We start from the raw sequence: 21,027 nt of genomic DNA, 5'->3' as shown, positions 1-21,027 counted from the left end.
GATCTACTCGGTGACACGCGCGAGGCGAGCCCGTGTCGTCTCGTCGGTGCCGCCGTGGCGGCGCGTTCTGGTTTGGCACCGGCCGCGCCAACGAATCTCGTACCCAGCAAGCCAGCTGGAGTAGCACCCACAGTTTTTTTTAGCCACGAATGGAGGAATCTGACGAACAGGCATTGCCCGGGCGATTTGGTTCGGCCCAAAATGGGTCGGACCAGCTGGAGTACTTTCTTTCTCGCGGAAAGCCGGCTTTCGCCTATAGCGATTCTGGTTCGGCTCAAAATGAAAGCACTCTGATTTACCTATGGGGCCGCCAGCCGCCCAGCCCGAGTTATGCTCCAGCTCCGCCATAGGTTTAAGTTTTTTTAGGCCCACACAAAGCAAGTCATGGCGCTAAAAATTCCAGATAGCTTTCCGTTTAGTATTTTGGATTTGCTATTTTTCGGTTGGCCGAGAAATAGTTATTTCTCAATCGATGTTCTGGTCCGTCCGATCGGGCATTGAGATTCGTGCTGCAGCTAGAGCAAACAAACGACACAATAGATAGGTGATTAACTGTGAATGTGCACTAGCAACTTGTTGTCATGGTGGTAGAAAGATGGTGCCATTTGTTTGCTTGTATATGGAGGTTGCAGGTTTGATCCTATCTTCTTGCATTTTGTCTGTTTCATTTTTTATTTGGTTTCTTATTTGCACCTTGCTTTGATTGGTTTTGGTTTTTCTGTTTCTCTTGACTTTCTGTTTTCATCTCTCTCTCTATATATATTCTATTTTATTATTTAGTTTCTTCGTTTGTGTTAATCACAAGTGGTTGATTTGTGTTTTCTGGGTCTATATAAATGAGATACTTTCAAAGTAAAATAATGTAAAATGTGACATACTCCACGCTCCGAGTTCCACTATCATTGAACAAGTTAGATATGTGACATAACTTAAAATGCAACATATAAAGAAGGTAATCTGCACTTTATTTATTTTTCTTATGTCCTATTTTTAGGTATTTGCTAACTCTCAATCGCTTGTTTTTATTAGAACCCAATCACCTCCATAACCGTACGATTGGCCACGTGACATGGTTAGTATTCTTTTTTTTTGGAAAGATGATTAGCCTTTTTTTTTCCGAGGTCAAGCAACCAACGCATGTACTTAGATGCTAGTGGGGTAAATTTTTCGTTTGGAGTTTGCTAGATATAAGTTGTCAGAGAAATAGTTGAGGATAATTCCATTTGAGTTTTTGAGACCAGTTGCACAAGATCTGTCCCAATGCGTAATTGAGTATTGGATTAGTTGCTCGTGCCCTATATGGACGCGCAATTGAGTTTTTTTGGTTAGTTGCACATCAGCTCTCTTGATGTAGAATTTAGTGTTTTGGGGGTGAATTGCTCATTAAGCCTTTTGATGTGCAATTGATTTTTGTTTGTTTGTTGCACATCACCTCCCTCGATGCACAATTTAGTATTTTTTTTGAACGTGATCGAGTTGCACATTAATTAAGCCTTTTTTGGTAAGTTGCACATTACACCTTTTGATGTGCAATTGTGTTTTTTTTAGTTGCATATCACCTCTCGTAATGTGCAACTTATTTTTTCTGGAAGAGTTAGACATTACGACTCTTGTTGTGCAAATGAGTATTTTTTGTGTGAGTTGCACATGACTGATACTTAAGAGTATTTTTTTGGATGAGTTGCACACTACCTCTCCTAATGTGCAATTTATTTATTTTTTCTCGAGGAGCTGTCAATTAAGACTCTTGATGTGTAATTGCGTTTTTTGGTGTGAGTTGCACATGACTGTGACTTGAGAGTTTTTTTTAAGTGAATTGCACATCATCTCTAGTAATGTGCAATTTATTTATTTTGAGTGAGTTGCACATTAAGTATACAAATGTGCAATTGGGTTATTTCATGTGTGATTCGTGCATGACTGTTATTTTAAATGTAGTTTTTCATGACCGAGACTTAAGAATATTTTTTTAGGTGAATTGCACATCACCTCTTATAATGTGCATTTTTTTTGTGGGGGGGGGGGGGTGAGTTGCACGTTAAGTATAGTGATGTGCAATTGAATTTGTGCATGACTGAGGTTTAAATATATTTCTTCATGACTGGGACTTAAGACTACTTTCTTAGATGAATTGCACATCTTCCCTCCTAATGTGCAATTTAATTTTTTTTGGTGGGTTGCACATTAAATTTTTTGATGCGCAATTGAGTTTTGTTTGTGTGTGAGTTGCAGATGACCGAGATTTAACATTTCTTATTTATCAGCAAATATATCTCTATGAGTTTTGCTAAATCTTAGTGGCATGAGATTTTGTTTATTGCTCAGACGATTTTATAGTCGTTAGATTCACCATTGAGGTTCGTCCCAACTTTGTACTACATGTTGTGTTTGGCATGTGATAAAACAGGTTATACACGTGAGCTTTATTTATGTGTATCGGGTCCCAATTCTCCATTTCTCTTGTGGCACAATCCAAAATGGCGGTAGCACAAGTAATATACGTTTTTTTTACGAAAAGAAGGACATCCCTGACCTCCGCATCGATCGATGCACACAACAACAAGTAACACGAGCGCTTCTAATAATAGAAACGTAAACTTATGTATTTTTCTATCAAAAAAATATATCAGCTAAGCCTTTTTCTTGGAATATCTAGGACAGTCAAAACACACACACACACACAGGAACGCACACACACGGGGGGACACACACACACAGAGGAACGCACACACACGGACGCACTCACGCACAGGCACATGCAGGCGGAGGGCTAATCACATTGCTGCGACGCCATCGACTGAGAAACAATTCGACTGAGAGGTAGGCGTGCCCTTAGTATTTTGTGTAGTTACTTTGGAGACTTGATGTAACGACCGAGTGCAGCATATTCGTTGAGTGCACACAAGTTGTTGGCGTTGAGAGAATTAACAAGACTTCTCTTCTTTGTGACGAAGAATTAAGAAGACTTTCACCCAGCCTGCTGAAAAGCTGGCACATACAGTACTGCTTTTCTAGGAGGAATAATTTTTCCTAGGAGGATTGTCACAATACTGTTTTTTTTTCTATAGTGAACAGGAATCACTATCATCAGTGTCACAATTCACGGCAGGAAGCCAGGAAACACACATGTTCCATTCATCCAAATTAACGGAGCGTCGTCTCCACATCAATAAGCGCGGCAAAGAACAAATAACAGATTACACGAGCACGTACGTACGACGTGATGACCTGTATAATATGTAGAGAGCTACTACTGTATGTATGACTACACACCGATCTATAACATCCCAAGCTGCACGATGGCAATACAAACAAGGGCGCCAAAGCAAGCCAACGCCGCCGCCGGCCGCACGAGCCCCGCGGCGGCGCCATTGTAGTTGTACGACATGAACGGCGTCGTCCCCGGCGTTGCCGGGGTGTACGTCCCGGTACTCCCCGAGCACGCCGGGGCCGTCGGCGTCGTCGTGTACGGTGTGGTCGGGGTCACGTACGGCGTTGTCGGCGTCGTGTACGGCGTGTTTGGTGTCGTCGGCGTCGGAGAAGACGGGGAGCTTGATGATCCGCCGGAGCCGGAGCCGGAGACGGTGACCTCGAGCTTCATGCCGGCGGCGCAGTGGCCGGAGATGCTGCAGATGAAGTAGTGCTTGCCGCCGGACTTGAGTGGCACGGTGGTGGCGCCGCTGCTGTCGGAGCCCAGCGGGTTCGCCGCCGCGCACGCCAGGTAGTCCGCCGCGCTCACCTCCACCACCGTGTGCTGCCCGCTCGCGTAATTAAACACTGCAACATGCATATACATAGAAACCACAACCAACTTGTTAATTAATCAGCCAATCGAACTTGTGCAAAACGATGGACTTGCATGTATGATCAGCAGATGTTATATTACCGAGGTTGTCCCCGGTTTTGAAGGATTTGGAGCCGGCCCATTTGGTGTAGTCGACGCCGATCGTCCAGCCGGACTTGTCGCCGACGGTGTAGCTGGTGGCGCCGGCGGCCGAGAAAGAGTAGGACACGAGCAGGCTCAGCAGCGCGCCCAAGGCCAACAACCAAGCCATCTTGATCAAACCAAATTGAACAAACTCTCGTTTTTCTTTTCTTTTTTGGAAACAATGGGCCTCCAAGAAACTCTCAGGAGCAACAGTGTTCCGTGTCAACAAGCTAAGTAGGATTATCGGTGTTGCGCTTTGAGAAGGAGAGGAACGGAAAATATGACCCTTATATATTGGAATGCAACGTGCAGTTTGGTGGGCATTTGGCTTTCACTGGCCGGGCCGGGTGTATGTGGGAAGTGGGAACGAACGAATATATATGTCGAGCTACTTTACCTATGAGGAAACGGAACGAAATTTATTAATGCTTTTGGTTATTATAAACAGCAGCTGGAGCTGTTCATTGCCAACAACCGATACGATTTTTCATGATGATGCTTCTAAAGGCATGTTTCCACCATGATAAAAGGGACATCGGAACATCGGATCAGCGTCGGCCGTGTATTCATGAACATTTCGCTCCATTCGTAGATTTTGTGATCTCCAACTTTCGATCAACTTAAATGAATACTCAGCACATATCTAACTCCACTAGACTGCATACTTTCTGCTACTAGCAGTTATTTACAGATCATAAAGCAGGCTCGTTATTTCAAGATGGTCAAATATTCAGGTTCTCGAGCCTTTGGATCAGAATTCAGAAGGGGTGGCCGTGATCACACTTCACCTGTTTTTTCAGATGCCCTGCTAGGAGATCTACGCATCAAAGAGGCGCCTTTGTAGCTTTGAGGCTATTCTGCGCCCTTTTTAGGTGCGGTTTCTTTTCATACGATAGTCGTCGGGGCTGGGGCAAAGTGAAGTGAGAACCTGATTGTGCCCGGCCGGGCCAGCCCGAGCCGACCGACCGGGCCGGCGCCATTGTCGAATCTGATTTACCTCTTCACATGGAGATCATCTTGCCTCTAGGCCACCTACTCTCCCGACAATGACTTCGCACTTGCAGAACGAGGACGTTCGGAGGTGACAAAGGAAGTTCATTATCGACCCCTATATACTTGAATTAAATATATATGGCCCTATAATTAATTTGAGGTGACAATGTGACATTAACCGATCCAATCACGCAATCAGTGGTTAGATGCATGGCTCGGAACAATTTGGTGGATGCATGTATATGCATTGTTCACCTGCTGCTGTTGGATCGAGGGGGCCGGAGGGGGGGCGATTAGATTAGACCGTGATTAGGAGGCAAAATGGACGTGTTTGCTGTGCCTCCAGGGACCAGGGGTGATCACGTATTGTGTGTTGTGTTGTCGATCGGAGGAACAAACCACTGGTTATGATGAAATCATGGAATGGAGGCCGTCTGGAAAATCCGCCGCTCGCCAACCGAGCATGACCTGACAGAGTGACAGGTCCGGTACAAGATTGATCTGATCATACGCTGCGCGTATAGTGGCCTGTGGCCGGTGGTACTATGTAACTACGGAGTAGCTTGTACCGGCCTCGTGTCCAGACTCCAGAACATGACTCAGGGAATTCCGTGCGCCTGCTTTCTGGAACCACCACACAGTACTACACTAGTGCTATCTAGGCTCCTTTTGTCCGTTGATCAGGCTTCCGGGTCACCAGGCTTTGCTTTGCCGCCTCGAGCCCAGCCAAGGTTTAGGCGCTGTCACGGTCTGATCCTATGGTGCGCTGTGGCCGCGAGTTCCGCGCTCGGCCGGACCTGGGGGGAGCAGAACAAAAGAGTAAAGTCCATTTTAAACCTTGTTCTTGTAGAATGGACCACATCAAATCCTAGACTGCAAATCCTTAACTTAGCACCCTCAACTCCCGAATCCTGGTCGGTCTTTAGTTGCTAAACTGCGCTTTGCCGAACAGGGATCGATGACGTGGCACCAAGTGGGTCCTACCGTTAGTCCAATGCGGCCTGGACTAGTTGACTAGGGTGCTTCCGCGACGGCGCCGTCAGGCGGGCACCGCCTGCGTCTGCAAGGCCGCGTTGTCGTCGGGCAAAGAGCTTGTCGTCAGGGTCACGTGGACCTGGTCCAGAGCCGCAGACTCCGTCGACGTTCAGGACGTCCCCCCAAACCCGAAGAAGCTCATCCGGTCCGCGACGGCGGCTGCGACTCCGCCCGCTGCTCATCACGCCGCCGTAGGCACAACAAAAGGTGGTCCTCTTGCAGAAGAAGCGCGAGACGACTGGTGGTTCCCGGGCGTCCATGGTAGAGACGCGGGCCCCACCAGTTCATGGTGAAGGTGTGTGGGGCGGCCGGTGACGTGTGGATGGACGAGGAGATTGCTATCAAATTGCCCCCGATCAAATTCTTCTTCGAAATCTAGTAGACATAGACGTTGCCGCCGCGGAACACTCGGACGAGGTCGTTCTCGACGGGTCGGGAGGCGGAGGCGGAGGCGCGAAGCAGCCGGACTCCCTGTCGGGGGGGATGACCCCGGGTAGGGTCATAGCGACACAACTCTAGCCGAGATGACGAAGGCAAAGCCGGCATAGTTACGTATGCCGGTATCGTAAAGTTAAACTAACGCTAAGCCGGCATCCCGGGCGTATGCCGGCATGGCTATCTTGTCTTATGAGTTTGCAAGATAAGGACGAGCACTTCGATCTCGGCGAAAGCCGAGATCCCTCAACGGTCTTATCCTGACCACGCGGTGCAAAGTAAATCAGCGCCATCATCATCTCAGAAAAGCAGTCAGCGCCTGCGTACTGGTGTCAGGTGACCATGCTAGAGAAGCACCGAAAGAGAATCTATGACGGAAGCCGGTAGAGGATAGCTGTACTCGTTGCAGACTGGCAGGGAAAAGTAAAGTTGTCTTGTCTCCTACAGTGCTACCTGGAGGGAACCAAGCCGCGTGCCCGGCGGGGCCCAAGGAAGATAACGTTAGACTCGGCCCACATGTCAGTGTGACATGGACTGTCTATAAATAGAACCTTACCCCTCTGTAGACAAGGAGGAGAGCACTTAGGCATCTAGTGTTTTTCCTTCTTCTTCTTCCTCAAGAATACAACTCAAGGAGCGCCATTGTAGAGCTTGCGTATCTCGGCTAATACAACAAAGCAGGAGTAGGAGTCTTACCTCGACAAGAGGGCTCCGAACCTGGGTAAATCTGTGTGTGCTTGTGTGTTTTGTGCGTGTTTTTCTTCACGTCCTCCCTCATCCGGATCCTCCTACGTCCATCAGCCCCAAGTTAAACCATCCTATGGCATATGTCGTGACACCACCACGACAGTTGGCGCCCACCGTGGGGTCAGCAGCGGCGCTGGCTGGAGTTTTCATTCGGACGGGAAGATTCCTCGTCACCGGAGAGCACGTGGTCTCCGGTTTGGTCCAGAGATTCGGCTCTCTGAGCTTCATGAACAACAACGCGGGCTGCTTCAACGGCACACCGCTTCCCTGTGCAGGCCGCTTCATCAATTTCGGCATGCACGAGGTCTATGTTGCTACTGACAGCCCTTGCAGGTACCCAGAGCAGGTGGTGATGGCTGAAGATCCCCCAGCCATCTGCACGGCTCGCTGAAGCGACCGCCCCCGTACACGGGTTCGATCTCTGTGCTTTAGTGCTAGTCCCTGGATCGACTCACTAGCACACACAGTTTCAAGATGTAATATCATAGAACAAAGGTCTCAATATTACAACGAATCATCCAGAATTTAAAAAGTACTTATAACTCGCATAACCTCATGGGTTAGCTGGAAATAAAACAACAGTTTAGTAGCGGAAAAGCGAAAGATACAAGGGTACATCAACACCACGGTGAGAGCGTGTTGGAATGTAGGCCCGTAACCCAAACAAGCAGAACGTACATCTTACTCGACGTCGGAGCTTCCTGCATCGTTAAACGATGCAGCCACTAGGGTCAATACATTGAATGTATTGGCAAGATTCACTAGGAGTTATAATAAAACCTACCAAGTATATGCAGTATTTGGCAAGGTGGAGTTTAGGCTATTTGCGTGGAAGCAGAACATAAATTACCCTACTACATAGGAGTGTTATAATAATGTTAACTAATGGACACGGGGTAGACACACCCATGCTCCTATTAACCTAGAGTACATTGAAGTGGATTCTTCAAGTGCTCTTACCCTGTTCAAACCATTCATTTTAGTTAAGAAATTGGAATGAGTGAGACTTTCCTTACAGCTCCACATCTAGTTGCTCAAATTGTCTGTTGCCGGGGACACGGCTAAGTACTTAGTTTTGACGCTCTCGAGAGTTTGTACACATTCCCCACAAGAAACCAACGTGTTAATCCCTTGCTGTCCTCAGGGTAGAGTAGCAACGGCATCGATTACGAGATTTTCAGAGGTAATTCCCTAAACCACAAGAGAATCACGCTCCCCCTACACGGCTACCTCAGTACAATTCCTCGGGTCTAGGTTCATACAACTTACTCTTGTCTCGCCAGAGCCCATATAGCATTGTGGTTGTACTAGAAGCTTCTAAATAGGATACTAGTCTAGTCTCAGTTACCCCAGGTGGCATTCCACATTTGCAACGTAGGCGCTCCCCGAATCCACGGGAGAGACATCCATGGACGATCCATTCCTGAATCCACAAGAACTCGACTCAGAGGGACCCATAGAAATGGACCTAACGCCGCTAATCCTCAAAATCCTCAAAGCAGCCCACCCAGGATGGTTCATTGAATTAGTTGTTTTGCCTTACATCTAACAAAAACATTTCATATAGCCAAAGGCATAACAATATCATAATGTAGTTATTTCCTCCACGATACTACCATAGCTTAGCATTCAATTACAATCGATGGCAATTTGGTAGCAAGGTAATGGCGAGGGTAAACTATACTACCTGGGATTTATAACTAGCATAGAGGTACGAGTAATAGTCCTATCAATGCATCTCTACCAACAACACTAATGCATAAGTATTTTAAAACAACAATAATAATGGGATATGATCAAAGTGAACTTGCCTTGTCCAAGGTTGTGGTAGTTCTCGCACTCTTCGCAACAACAAGGAAAACACTCCACACAATCTAAAAAAAATACACACACACAAAATAAACACAACATTCAACACAAAAACCATGCCATGGTGCATATGCCATGATGATGCACACAAAGGTTACTTCTAACGTACAAAGTCTCGTTTCTGTTTTGAAAAGTTTTTCAAAAGATTTGGACAGATTATACAACATCAAGTGGTAATTGATATGCATGATACATGGATAGGGTTTAAAACAAAAGTTTGTGCGGCTTTTGCAACATGGAACAATATTTAGACTTGTATGCCACGAATATACACAAAATAATTTCTTTTCTGGTCCCAATGGACAGAGAACAAGTTTAAATAATTTTATAGCAAGCTAACATGCTCAAAACTATTTTGAAACAATTCATTTGAAATTTAAACCATATTCAACCATTCTGAAAATAGCTACTATCTAAGTTGTTCAAAACTGAAATTAAACAGTGCCAAAATATTCTACACGTTGTGCGATTCCAGAAAGGTGCAGAACACAAATTTTGGACAAACGGTTTGAAAGATATGGGGCTTTGAAGTTGTAGGGTCTTTTCTGCAGAAGTGCATTATCTAATTCGGCCGAAATAAAATAAAAGAAAAACCCTGCAACGTGGCAAAACTTGACTGGCCCGGTTCTAGGGTTCCGGCCGGCGGGCTAGCTCGCCGGCGGCGGCGGCGGCGGGCGGCGGCAGGTTCGCGGGGCGCGGAGGCGGTGCGGGACAGCGCGCGGGCGCGGGCGCGGGCGTGGAAGGGGAACGGCGCGCGGGCGGCGGGCGAGTGGCCGGCGCCGGGGAAGACGGCGGCGCGGCGGCGCGCGGGGCGCCAAATCGGAAACGGCTCGCGTCATGGCGTTCGAGACGAGGAGAGGAGAAAGATTAGGGGGTTGGCGCGGGCGGAGACTCACCGGAACGGCGGCGGCAGAGAGTAACTCCGGCGAGAAATTAATCTCTAACCAAAGTGAAATTGGGCGAGCGGTTTGGGAGAAGTGGAGGAGAAAAGCGAGGGCTTCGGGGTGACGCGCAGGGATTTGGAGGAAACGGCCCGTGCGCGGAGAAATCGGAGGTGGAGTCGTGGGCTGTTCGCGGGGCGTGCGTGGCCGGATTTCTCGGACGGAGGTTGAAGATGACGTATGGGTCCCACCGGTCAGTGAGAGCGGGCGGCTCGGGCTGGGCTGAGCCGGTCGGTCCGGTCCGGTTCGGCCGGTTTTCCTCGGTTTTTCCTTTTCTTTTATCTATTTTCTGTTTTTGAACCTCAAAATTGACTCGAAGCTCCAAATCACTCCAAATAAAATGCAATTTTTTAAAAAAATCATATTTTCATATGATCTAACTTTTGGAACAAGAATTTCCTCAAAATAAAATATTTAAAAATACATTTGCCTATAAAATGGCTTTTGGGCCCCTTAGGCTATCGAAACAAATTATTTTTCGGAATACTTTCAAAAGCCAATTTATGGGATAGCTCTATATATGCACTAAATCCCTTTTTATCACAATACCCTCATGTGTTAAAATGCAAATACTCAAAAGAAAGATCAAAGCCCAAAATCAAATAAAGGCATTTTTGCACAAAGGTTTTCTGGGCAAATTTTTAGGGTTTTGAAAGTGATGAAATGCAAGGTGACATGATGCTTATGGTATGCAATGCATATGAAGAGTTTTTTTAAAAAAATTGGGATGTTACACTCGCGGCCGGCACGTCGACTGCCCTGCTGACCGTGCGGAAGTTACGGTGACGGCTCATGGCGCAAATGCGGGAAGGGACACTGCAGGAAGTGGCGTGGTCCCAACCAAGTTCGGCAGAACAGCGAAGCTCCCTTTGGAGAAGCCGGAGAACATCGCCGCTCAAGCGGGCACATCGGCTCTGCCGCCGAAGCCAACTCAGATCTAGGCCTCCATCGAGCGGCTGACCGCGCCGGTGGCGTCAAATGCTAACCCGGCCCAGCTGTAGGCGGAGTTGGAGTTGGAGAGACAGAAACTGCTGAAGGAAGCCGTCGACGTCGCCAACGCCCGACAACAGCTCGACATCTCGCTCCCTGAGTATAACAAAGCTCATGGTCTCAGTTCTACTGTGTTTGCTAACCCTAGCAGAGTTGGGGAGGTGCGTAACCGTGGCAAGAACTTGAATGCTGAGATGACAAGAGATGGCAGGGGTGTGCCAGCTGTGTCGGCAAATTTTGCCTCGGCACTAAAGCCGAAATACAATACCCCTGTCAAAAATCTCAGGGCTGCTGAGGCTGCGGCTGAGGAGTTGCCGAATCTTACGGGAGAGGCACTTCGGCAGCAGCAGCTGCGCGTGAAAAAATTGCTCCAAACAGCTACTGAACAGAATGAGGCATACATGAGAATGCACGGCAAACCTGGTGCATCTCAGGTCATTCACTCGGCTGCAGATGCTGGTGGCCGGGTTGACAAGCAAGTATCCTCACCTAGTGGCAAACGGGACAAAAGCGTTAACTCTGGCCGGGATAAGCAGTTGGAACGCTATGACCCGGCCCAGGCCGAGAAACAAATAGTCAGAAGGGTTGATGACAGCCAAAGTGGTCTGCGTCCCGGCGGCAACCGCCGAGATCAGCAGGAGCATTACTCGTATGATCATGGGCACCGACCTTGGGGTCCGGCACCCAATACTGCTGCGGGACAGCAGGGTGTCGGGCACAACCCCCTGTATCGAGGTGAAGATTGCCGCTATGACCGTTATGATGACGGATACTCGGCCATGGCTGACGAGGGTTATATCAGGCGAGAGCGCGACAATCTCGGCCCGCTCAGAGGCCGAATTGGGAACAGGCAGGTATCGCCCCTGGATGCTCGACATCGGCTTGACAGAATTTATCTGTCCGAGCTTCTAAAGGAGCAAGGCCCTCCGGGACCGCGTTGCTTCGTGCATCGGATCATGAGGGAGAGACCAGCCCCGGGTTTCCAACTGCCCAGGGATACAAGAACGTATGACGGCAGTACTTAGCCGGGAGATTGGCTGGAAGACTATGCACAACAGTAAGCAAAGAGACAACGAGACTGACCGGGATTACCTGACAAGATGGAACAATCTCCGTAATTCCTGTGAAGGGATAGTGGAATCGCAAGCCATAGTGTGGTTTGCCCAGGGATGTCGGCACGGCAGCATGCTATGGCAGAAGCTGCAAAGAGAGATGCCGGCCACTTTATCTGAAATGATCAGGATCGCCGACATGTACGCGCTTGGCGATCCGACTCAGCCATCGCTGATGGCGGCAGAACCACAAAGGGAGCAGCCGACATGCAATCCTGCTGGGGCATTCCGGAGGAATGATCATCAAGATCATCGCAACAAGAGAAGGGATGACAAGCCGGATTACCGGTATGGGCCAGCCCATGTCGCTGCAATTCAGGACCAGCCTGACGCCGGCTCTAGCCAGCGTCAGAAAACAGGAAATCAATAGTGGGTCAAGAAGGGAGAACAAAAGAAGCCCTCGCAAGATAAGTAGAAGTATACATTCGAGGTGATGTTGGATCAGCCTTGTCGTTTTCACACGACTAACCCCAACAAGCCGGAGAACCAAACACGGCAATGCAGCTGGATGCAACGGGCCGAGAAGGGCGAGGCAAGCCGGTTACCCCCACCTCCACCCCTCACAGGAACGAACGCACAGATCCAAGGACCCCCTCAGGCAAACAGTGCAGTCAACCAGGTGGAGGGACAAGAAATCCCAAGGTATGCCGGGAGAAACGAGTACAAGGAGCATCACCAGAGCTACATGATTTTCATCACTGAGCCCATTAACAAGCAAAGTCAGCGCAAGCGAGAGATGGAGGTCAATGTTGTTATGCCGGCAGTTCCAAAGTTCATGTATTGGTCGGAGCATGAGATCAACTGGAACCGGGCAGACCATCCCAAGGTTATGCCTAACCTTGGTGGATATGCCCTGGTGGTCGACCCGACGCTCATTGGGCCCGACGTTAACTCGGGTTCTTATTGATAATGGGAGCATCATCAATATCCTGTACCGGGACACGATGCTTAAGCTCAGCATTACAGATAACATGCTTGAGCCTAGCCGGACTACCTTTCACGGTATTGTGCCGGAAGTGTCTTGTGCCCCGGTAGGCAAGATCCGAGTGGACGTCTTATTCGGCACCAGGGAGAACTGTCGGACCAAAAATCTAGTGTTCGAGGTGGTGGACCTTAGCAGTCCGTACCATGCACTGCTTGGTAGGCCGGCACTCGCCAAGTTCATGGCTACTACTCACATTGGTTATCTAAAGATGAAGATGCCGGGACCAAATGGTACCATAACTATCACTGGCAACTACAAACGCTCAATGGAATGTGCGGCGGCCGGGTCTGCTTTGGCCGAGTCACTGGTCATCGTTGGCGAGAAGAAGAAATTACAAGAAGCTGTTGCGATGGCTCAGGCGGCACAAATCGGCCTGCCGGCTATGAACAATCCCCATGGAAGTGTGACCTTTCAGGCAGCCAAGGAGACAAAGAAGATACAGGTTGACAGCGAGTTCCCGGACCGCACCGTCATCATTGGTGCCGGCCTGGGGGAGAAATAGGAAGGCGAGCTCAGCAGATTCCTCCGTGAGAATCGGTCGCATGGTCAACTCAAGACCTGCCAGGTGGGAGCCGGTAGTCTCGGAGACCGAGCTCCGTCGGCAACTGGAGGTCAAGCGCGCGGAGCTCCAAGGAAGGCTCGACACGATGACGGCAACTCTCGAAACGGCCCGGAAGGAGCATGCCGAGGTGCTCGCGACGGCCCAGACGCGGCTGGATGAGAAGAGCGAGCTGATCGCCAATTTCTGCGGCGAAATCGAAGGCCTCCGTGTCCTGCTGGAGGTGCAGGTCAAGGCTGCCGAGGATGCGGTGAGAGCGGCAGCTCGGCACGAGGCCGAGCTCAACTCCGCCAAAGACAGAGCGGCCGGGCTTGAGGACGAGTTGGCCGCCGTCCGGGAAGAGCTCGTCAAAGCTGGCGAGGCCAACGCGACCAAGGCCTTAGAGCTTGCGAAGCTGGAGGGCCGCGTCAGCAAGGCCAAGAAGGCCACGCAAGATGCCCGACTCCATCACGGCACGCTGATCGGGCAGCGGCAGCTCGAGACAGAGAAGCTGAGGAAGATCGCCCAGTCGCTGCGCGACCTGCTGCACAAGTTCGAGCTGCAGGCAGCGGAGGTGGACGGCACGGACGTCACGACGCTGATCCCCTTCTTCTCCGACTTGGTGGGGAAGCTCGGGGCGCTCGATGTCTGGATGATATCCGGGAAACATTCGCAAGTCTGCGGAGATTCCGAATGAAACTGAACCCGGCCAAGTGCACATTCGGTGTGCCGGCAGGAAAGTTGCTCGGTTTCCTGGTATCAAGCCGAGGTATAAAAACGAAGCATGTAAAAATTGCTGCTATAGAAAGAATGAAACTGCCAAAGTGCCTCAAAGATGTGCCGAAACTAACTACAGGCGGACCTAGCTTTTTAAGAATTGAAGAAGATGATTGCTACGGCACCAATATTAGCTTCGCCGATGGAGAAGGAGCCTATGTTGTTATACATTGGAGCAACAAATTGAGTTGTCAGTGCAGTCATCGTAGTGTAAAGGGATGAAAACGACAAATTGGTGCAGAGGCCGGTATATTACTTGAGCGAGGTGTTATCGTCGTCCAAGCAAAATTATCCCCACTACCAAAAGATGGCGTATGGCGTATATATGGCGGAAAAGAAGCTAAAGCATTACTTTGAGGCACATAAGATCCGAGTTATATGTGAGGCGCCCGTCTCGGAAATGTCGCACCAGTGGCACCCGGGGTACCACCGTTGCGCGACGCGTGAGCCCCGGCTCTGAGTTCTCGAGAGGATTCCGTCCCGGGCAGCATGGTCAACTCAAGACCTGCCAGGTGGCGGCGAGCCGGGCTTCCAGGAGCCTCGTGGCATCGCCTGTATCCATGGGGGATCTTATGGTGTCCCATCCCACGCCGCGGTGAAGCGCCTCACCCGCGACGTGTGCCCACTGTTGCCGGATGCGGAGCCGCAACAGCCGCTGAGGTGGTCACACGTGCCGATGACCTTCAGCGCCGACGACCACCCGGTGCGACAATTGGGTTCCGGAGTAATACCCTTCGTCGTCTCGCCGATCATTAGCAATATGACGGTGACCAAGGTCCTGGTGGACAACGGAGCGGGGCTTAACCTCCTGTCCGCCAGGCTGGTGGAAAAGCTCCAGCTGCCGATGGAGCAGCTGAAGCCCACCGAACCGTTCCAGGGGGTGAACCCCGGGATCGTGCGCCCGATGGGACGCATCACGCTGCCGGTCACCTTCGGGTCCCGGGAAGCATTCAGGACCGAGCACATAGTGTTCGACATGGCGCATACCCCGTTGCCCTACAACGGGATCCTTGGCCGTCCGGCGCTGATCAAGTTTATGGCGGCTACGCATTGCGCCTACGGCGTGATGAAGATCCCGTTCGTTTACGGAGTCCTCTCCATCGGGTGCGATCTCAAAGACGCTGCTTGGTGCGTTGGCGAGGTCGTCCGGGCCGCTGCTGCAGCTGACGCCGGCGACGAAGTTGTTGTCGAGGATGACGCCCTGCCGGGTGACGCCCCGGCAACGAAGAAGGCCCGCGCCACCCCGAAGGGCTAGCCGGAGGAGGTGCGGGCTCGAGCGCGCGTCCCGGCAAGGGGCGGGGGCTCCGGGGGGAGGCCGCCAAAGTGAAGAAGCTACCCCTCCAAGCCGGCGGCAAGGAGCGCATCGTTACCGTCGGTGCAAACCTGACCGCCGAATAGGAAAGCGCCCTCATGACCTTCCTCCGGGAAAATGCCGATGTGTTCGCCTGGGAACCGTCGGACCTTCCCGGGGTCCCCAGGGAGGTGATTGAGCATCGGCTCGCGGTGCGCTCGGACGCGCACCCCGTCAAGCAGAAGATCCGGCGGCAGGCACAAGAGCGGAAAGATTTCATCAAGCAAGAGGCGGGCAAGCTCAGGGCTGCCGGGGCGATCAGGGAAGTTTTGTACCCCACTTGGCTGGTTAACCCTGTAGTGGTGCCCAAAGCGGGGAATAAGCTTCGCATGTGCGTGGATTTTACCGATCTTAATCGTGCATGCCCCAAGGATCCCTTCCTTGTACCCCGTATCGACCAGATAGTTGATTCTACCGCTGGTTGTGACCTGTTGAGTTTTTTGGATGCTTTCTCCGGCTACCATCAAATCAAGATGGCGGTCGAGGATGAGGAAAATACAGCGTTTATCACCCCGGTTGGCTGCTACTGCTATACATGCATGCCTTTCGGGTTGAAGAACGCGGACTCCACATTCCAGCGCGCCCTGCAAGAATGTTTGGGGCCCCAGCTAGGCCGCAACGCGGAGGCCTACATGGATGACATCGTCATCAAATCGAAGCGTAGGGACTCCCTGATTGATGACCTGCGGGAGACATTTGACAACCTCCGCAAGATCAAGCTCAGGCTGAACCCGGATAAGTGCACCTTCGGCGTCAACTCCGGGCAGCTTCTGGGTTTCTTGGTTTCACACCGGGGGATACAGGCCAACCCGACCAAAATAGAAGCCATCGAGAAGATGGAGGCCCCCCGCAAGGTGAAAGATGTCCAGCGCCTCAACGGTTGCGTTGTCGCGCTTGGACGCTTCATCTCCAGGCTGGGCGAGCGTGCCCTGCCTTTCTTTCGGATAATGAAGAAGAAGGGTCCAGTCGATTGGACTGTCGAGGCCGAGGCGGCGCTCCAGGAACTCAAGCGATACCTGAGGTCACCGCCCATCCTCGTCGCCCCCAAGCTGGGCGAGCCGCTGCTACTCTACCTAGCGGCAACTGACCAGGTGGTCAGCTCGGTGCTGGTTGCCGAGAGGGAGGAAGATGTCCCGAGGATTGGGGCTGCGGGGCAGGGGGCTGAGCAGCCTCCGGCAACCACCTCAAGCCCAGGGACCATCCCAGAGCCGGCAACCTCGGCGCCGTGGAAGCGGTTGGTGCAGCGACCGGTGTACTTCGTCAGTACGGTGTTGTGCGACGCGCGGACTAGATACCCGCAAGTACAGAAGCTCCTTCTGAGGATTCTCCTTGCGTCCCGCAAGTTGCGCCACTACTTCTAGGCGCGCCGCGTCATGGTGGTGTCCGGGTTCTGCCTCGGGAGGACCCTCACCAACCGTGAAGCCACCGGGAGAGTGGCCGAATGGAGGATGGAGCTGTCGGAGTTCGACCTCCACTTCGCCAACTCCAAAAGCATCAAGAGCACGGCCCTAGCAGACTTCGTCGCGGAGTGGACGTCCACGGGCATAGAAGAAAGTGAGTCGGAGACTGGCCTTCCCGGCAAGCTGGACGAGGGCCACTGGGTCCTCTACTTCGACGCTGCGTTCAGTCTCCAGGGAGCGGGAGCCGGGGTCGTCATTGAGTCACACACAGGGGACCAGCTGCGGTTCGCCGTCCAACTCGACTTTGCTAACTCCACCAACAACACGGCGGAGTATGAAGGCCTGCTTGCCGGGCTGCGGGCAGCGGTCGCCCTCGACATTAAGCGCCTGTTTGTTCGCGGTGATTCCCAGCTTGTGATCAACCAGGTGAACAAGGACTACGATTGCCCTCAAATGGCGCCGTACGTGGAAGAGGTCCGCAAGTTGGAACGGAAGTTCAAGGGTTTGCGCTTCGAACACGTCAAGCGGAAGGACAACTTCGCTGCTGATGAGCTGGTCAAGATGGCAGCAGAGCGCCGGAAGCCTCCGGCGGAGGTGTTCTGTCAGAAGCAACTGGCTCCTTCAGTCACCCCCCAGACGGCTGCCGGGGACGCCCCTCCGGCAACCGAGAGAACCCCTGCAGCAGCAGGGGTCCATGCCGCAGATATGGCGGCATGCATGGGCAGAGAAATTCCTCCCTGGGCGGAAGAGATCGCCCGCTATTTGAAATGGGAGGCTCTCCCGGAGGATGACGTCGCCGCGGAGCGCGTAGCGCGGCGAGCCAAGATGTACACCGTGATAGACGGCAGCGTCTACCGCAGGCGTGCGAATGGTGTAAAACTCCTCTGCGTGCCGCAGGAGGAAGGGTGTGCACTGTTGGAGGACATACATCAAGGCACATGTTCACACCATGTGGCCTCCCGGGCTTTAGCCGGCAAGGCTTTCCGGCATGGTTTTTACTGGCCCACGGCCCTGGCCGACGCAGAGCGGCTGGTGAGGACATGCGAAGCGTGCCAGTTCCACTCAAAGAAGAGCAACCAACCAGCCCAGGCCCTACATGCCATCCCGTCCTCATGGCCGTTCGCGGTCTGGGGACTAGACATCGTCGGCAAGCTACCAAGGGCGGTTGGCGGTTACGAATACTTGTTTGTGGCCTTCGACAAGTTCTCCAAATGGGTGGAGGTGGAACCAGTGCGCAAGGTGACCGCCCAGGCGGCCATCAAGTTCCTTAAGGGCATTGTGTGCCGGTTCGGGGTTCCCAACAGCATCATCACCGATAACGGCACGCAATTCACGAGCGCAGCGTTTCGCGCCTACTGCGAAGACATGCGCCAACGCAGAGGTTTTGCGGGGGCTCAAGACGAGAACCTTTGACAAGCTCAAAGGCCACGGGAAGCACTGGATCGAAGAACTCCAGCCCGTGCTGTGGTCCGTCCGGACCACACCTAGTCGGGCAACGGGCGAAACTCCTTTCGCCCTTGTCTATGGGGCAGAAGCAGTGCTGCCCCTCGAGCTCAAGTACGGATCTCCCCGAGTACGCATGTACGGCGACACCAGCCAACACGAGCAAAGGGTCGACGATCTAAACTTCATCGAAGAGCTTCGATGCCGGGCTACTGTGCGAGCCGCGCGCTACCAGCAGGGACTCCGTCGTTATCACGACAGACCAGTCCGTCCCCGGGGGCTCGAGAACGGAGACCTTGTCCTGCGCCGGATACAAGGAACGAAGGCCAGGAACAAGTTGACTCCGAAATGGGAGGGCCCCTTCCGGGTAGTGCAGGTGACCAGGCCGGGGTTGTCCGCCTGGAAACCGAAGACGGCTTGCCGGTGCCCAATAGCTGGAATATTGAACACTTGCGCAAGTTCTACCCGTGAAGCGGCGGAGCCCGACCCTCAGGTGATGCCTCCGATGCATACCTCTCGAACTAGTGTAACCGGGCAGCCCCCGTGTGTAAACCGCTAGTTAACTGTGAATAAAGATAGGTGTTTCACCCCTGAGCTTTGTTCTTGCCTTGTTCATTCGCTTGTTTTCCCCCTCTTGCCTCCAACTTTAAATGCAGAAGCAGGAGAGATGAGATTTATCTGATTTACCTGTGTTACTTGTTTTCGTTAGTTTCGAAATTTTTTCAGCACCTCGGATCTAACCTGCAGGAAAGGGAGGAATCTTGTACACTGTGGTGCCCGTGAGCTGCCCACGGGACGCACCATACACCGGTGCCTTGTGGTGCGGGAGGACCGCAACACAAGGGGTTCACCGCACTCCGAGGCTTCTGGGTTGTCGGCTGGCCGCCACGTGTGCCGTGGTTACCCGGTAAGCATGGCGGCGGAAACGGCGCCGCGTTCGGGGAAAAGGCGCCACGGTGCCGCGCGGATCCGTCGCGCGCGGTGGCAAGCCCCCCCCGTGTCTATAAAAGGCGCGCCCCAACCACGGAATTGCTCAGAGCGAAGCCGGACTCGGGGCCGTGAAAGTAGGTGGTGCGACGGTGGCGCGGAGGTGGTGCTTCCCGCCGGCACCTAGCGCCGGCGGATGCGCCGCCATCGCGCCCCTGCCGCACCACCCCATCGAGCCCACCCCGAGGGGCGCCGCAGAGGCACGGGGGTAGTGCGTGCCATCGGTGTCCCGCGCCGACAGGTGCACTGCCGTTATGCCCCTGCTGCGCTTCCTCAAAGGGGCGGTTCCGGGGCGAGGGTTGCCGCAGAGGCACTGTGGCGGTGCGTCCCGTCCGCGTCCGGCGCCGACGGGGTGCATTGCCACAGTGCCCTTCTCGCCCCCTCCGTAGGACACCTCCGCAAGGAGCAGGATCGACCGCGAAGACTCTATGGTAGTGCGTGCCATCCGTGCCTTGTGCCGGCGGGTGCACTACCACAGAGACCCGGCCGCATTCCCTTTGAGAGAGTCTTTTTCGGGCGCGGGTCATTGCGAGGACGCTGTGATGGCACCGGTGCCGGCGCTCGTCGATCGTTCCGGCCCATCACCGTGTCCCTGTCGCGGCCCTCGAGCAGTTTAGCTCCCGGGTAACAGGGGTCGTCGCAACCCTTGGGGCGAGTTCCCCAGAAAAACCAGGTTTCCCCAGTTGCGGGGGCTGTCGCTGGGAGGCTATAACTTCCTCGCCACCCGTGCCCGCCGTTCGGGGTGGGGCGCAGCTAGCGGCGAGGACGTTATAGCCGTCTTGCGGCTGCTCCCGGGGCAGAGTCCTCCTAAACCAGGGTCCCCCCCTGAAGGCCAGGGTCTGTCCCTGAAGGCGAGGGTTGCCGCATGGGCATGGTGGTAGCATCGTCGGCGGCGGTTGCCACTGGCGGCGATCCTGCCCCCGCGCTCCTGCTGCATCCCTCAGAAATTGTTTCCCTTGAACAGGTACCCCGGGAGGGTCCCTACCAAGGCGGTGCCCCGTCTGCACTCTATCGCAGAGCATCACGGAACGTTGGACCAAAAGGAAAGCTAAGTATCTAAACATGAACGCTGAATTCGCTAAGAGCTGAACGAAACTGAGCGCTGCCCCGCTGGGTGCGGCCCCGGATCCCGTGCGTAGCCGGAGTGTTAGAAGGGACGCTTGAGGGGGAAGTCCGCTCCCCGTGTGGCTCCCGGGTCCGCCCCGGGAGGACACGGCTTTGGGGGGCTGCCCCGCAAGCGGAGTGACTCCCCGCTACCGCTTGGCCCCAGGTCGGCACCGTGGGTCCGTCCCGGGTCCCTGGTCTGGTCAAGGGTGAGGCGTGCACGAGTCCCCCCGCAACACAAGGCAAGACACGCACCGGCTATGGGAACTACCCCCCGAGGCGGCCTCGGGAGTAAAGGACAAAAATTGAGCATACTAACAAGCTTGATTGACTAGGTGTCGAGTGGTTACATGGACTAACCAAAAGGTCATTGTCCAAACGGTGCTAAGCGC

At 52.9% G+C, this 21,027-nt stretch overlaps 1 protein-coding gene across 2 annotated transcripts; it reads right to left on the bottom strand.

Moving 5' to 3' along the window:
• Positions 1-3,110: 3,110 nt before the first annotated feature.
• On the bottom strand, positions 3,111-4,291 carry LOC100842755 (mavicyanin). 2 transcript variants are annotated; one of them, XM_014900341.2, is made up of 3 exons: positions 3,887-4,291; positions 3,465-3,777; positions 3,111-3,401 (listed from the first exon to the last, which is right to left on the bottom strand). In XM_014900341.2, exons 1-3 carry the CDS (start codon positions 4,053-4,055, stop codon positions 3,278-3,280), a joined length of 606 nt encoding a protein of 201 aa, XP_014755827.1. In that variant the 5' UTR covers positions 4,056-4,291; the 3' UTR covers positions 3,111-3,277. The 2 variants fall into 2 exon arrangements, with proteins under 2 accessions (XP_014755827.1, XP_003570597.1); XM_003570549.4 differs by having other exon boundaries at positions 3,111-3,777; positions 3,887-4,288.
• Between the last annotated feature and the right edge of the window lie 16,736 nt (positions 4,292-21,027).

The sequence above is a fragment of the Brachypodium distachyon genome, chromosome 3, assembly GCF_000005505.3.
Source record: "Brachypodium distachyon strain Bd21 chromosome 3, Brachypodium_distachyon_v3.0, whole genome shotgun sequence".
NCBI classification, from domain to species: domain Eukaryota; kingdom Viridiplantae; phylum Streptophyta; class Magnoliopsida; order Poales; family Poaceae; genus Brachypodium; species Brachypodium distachyon.
This window is presented reverse-complemented; position numbering and strand designations above follow the sequence as displayed.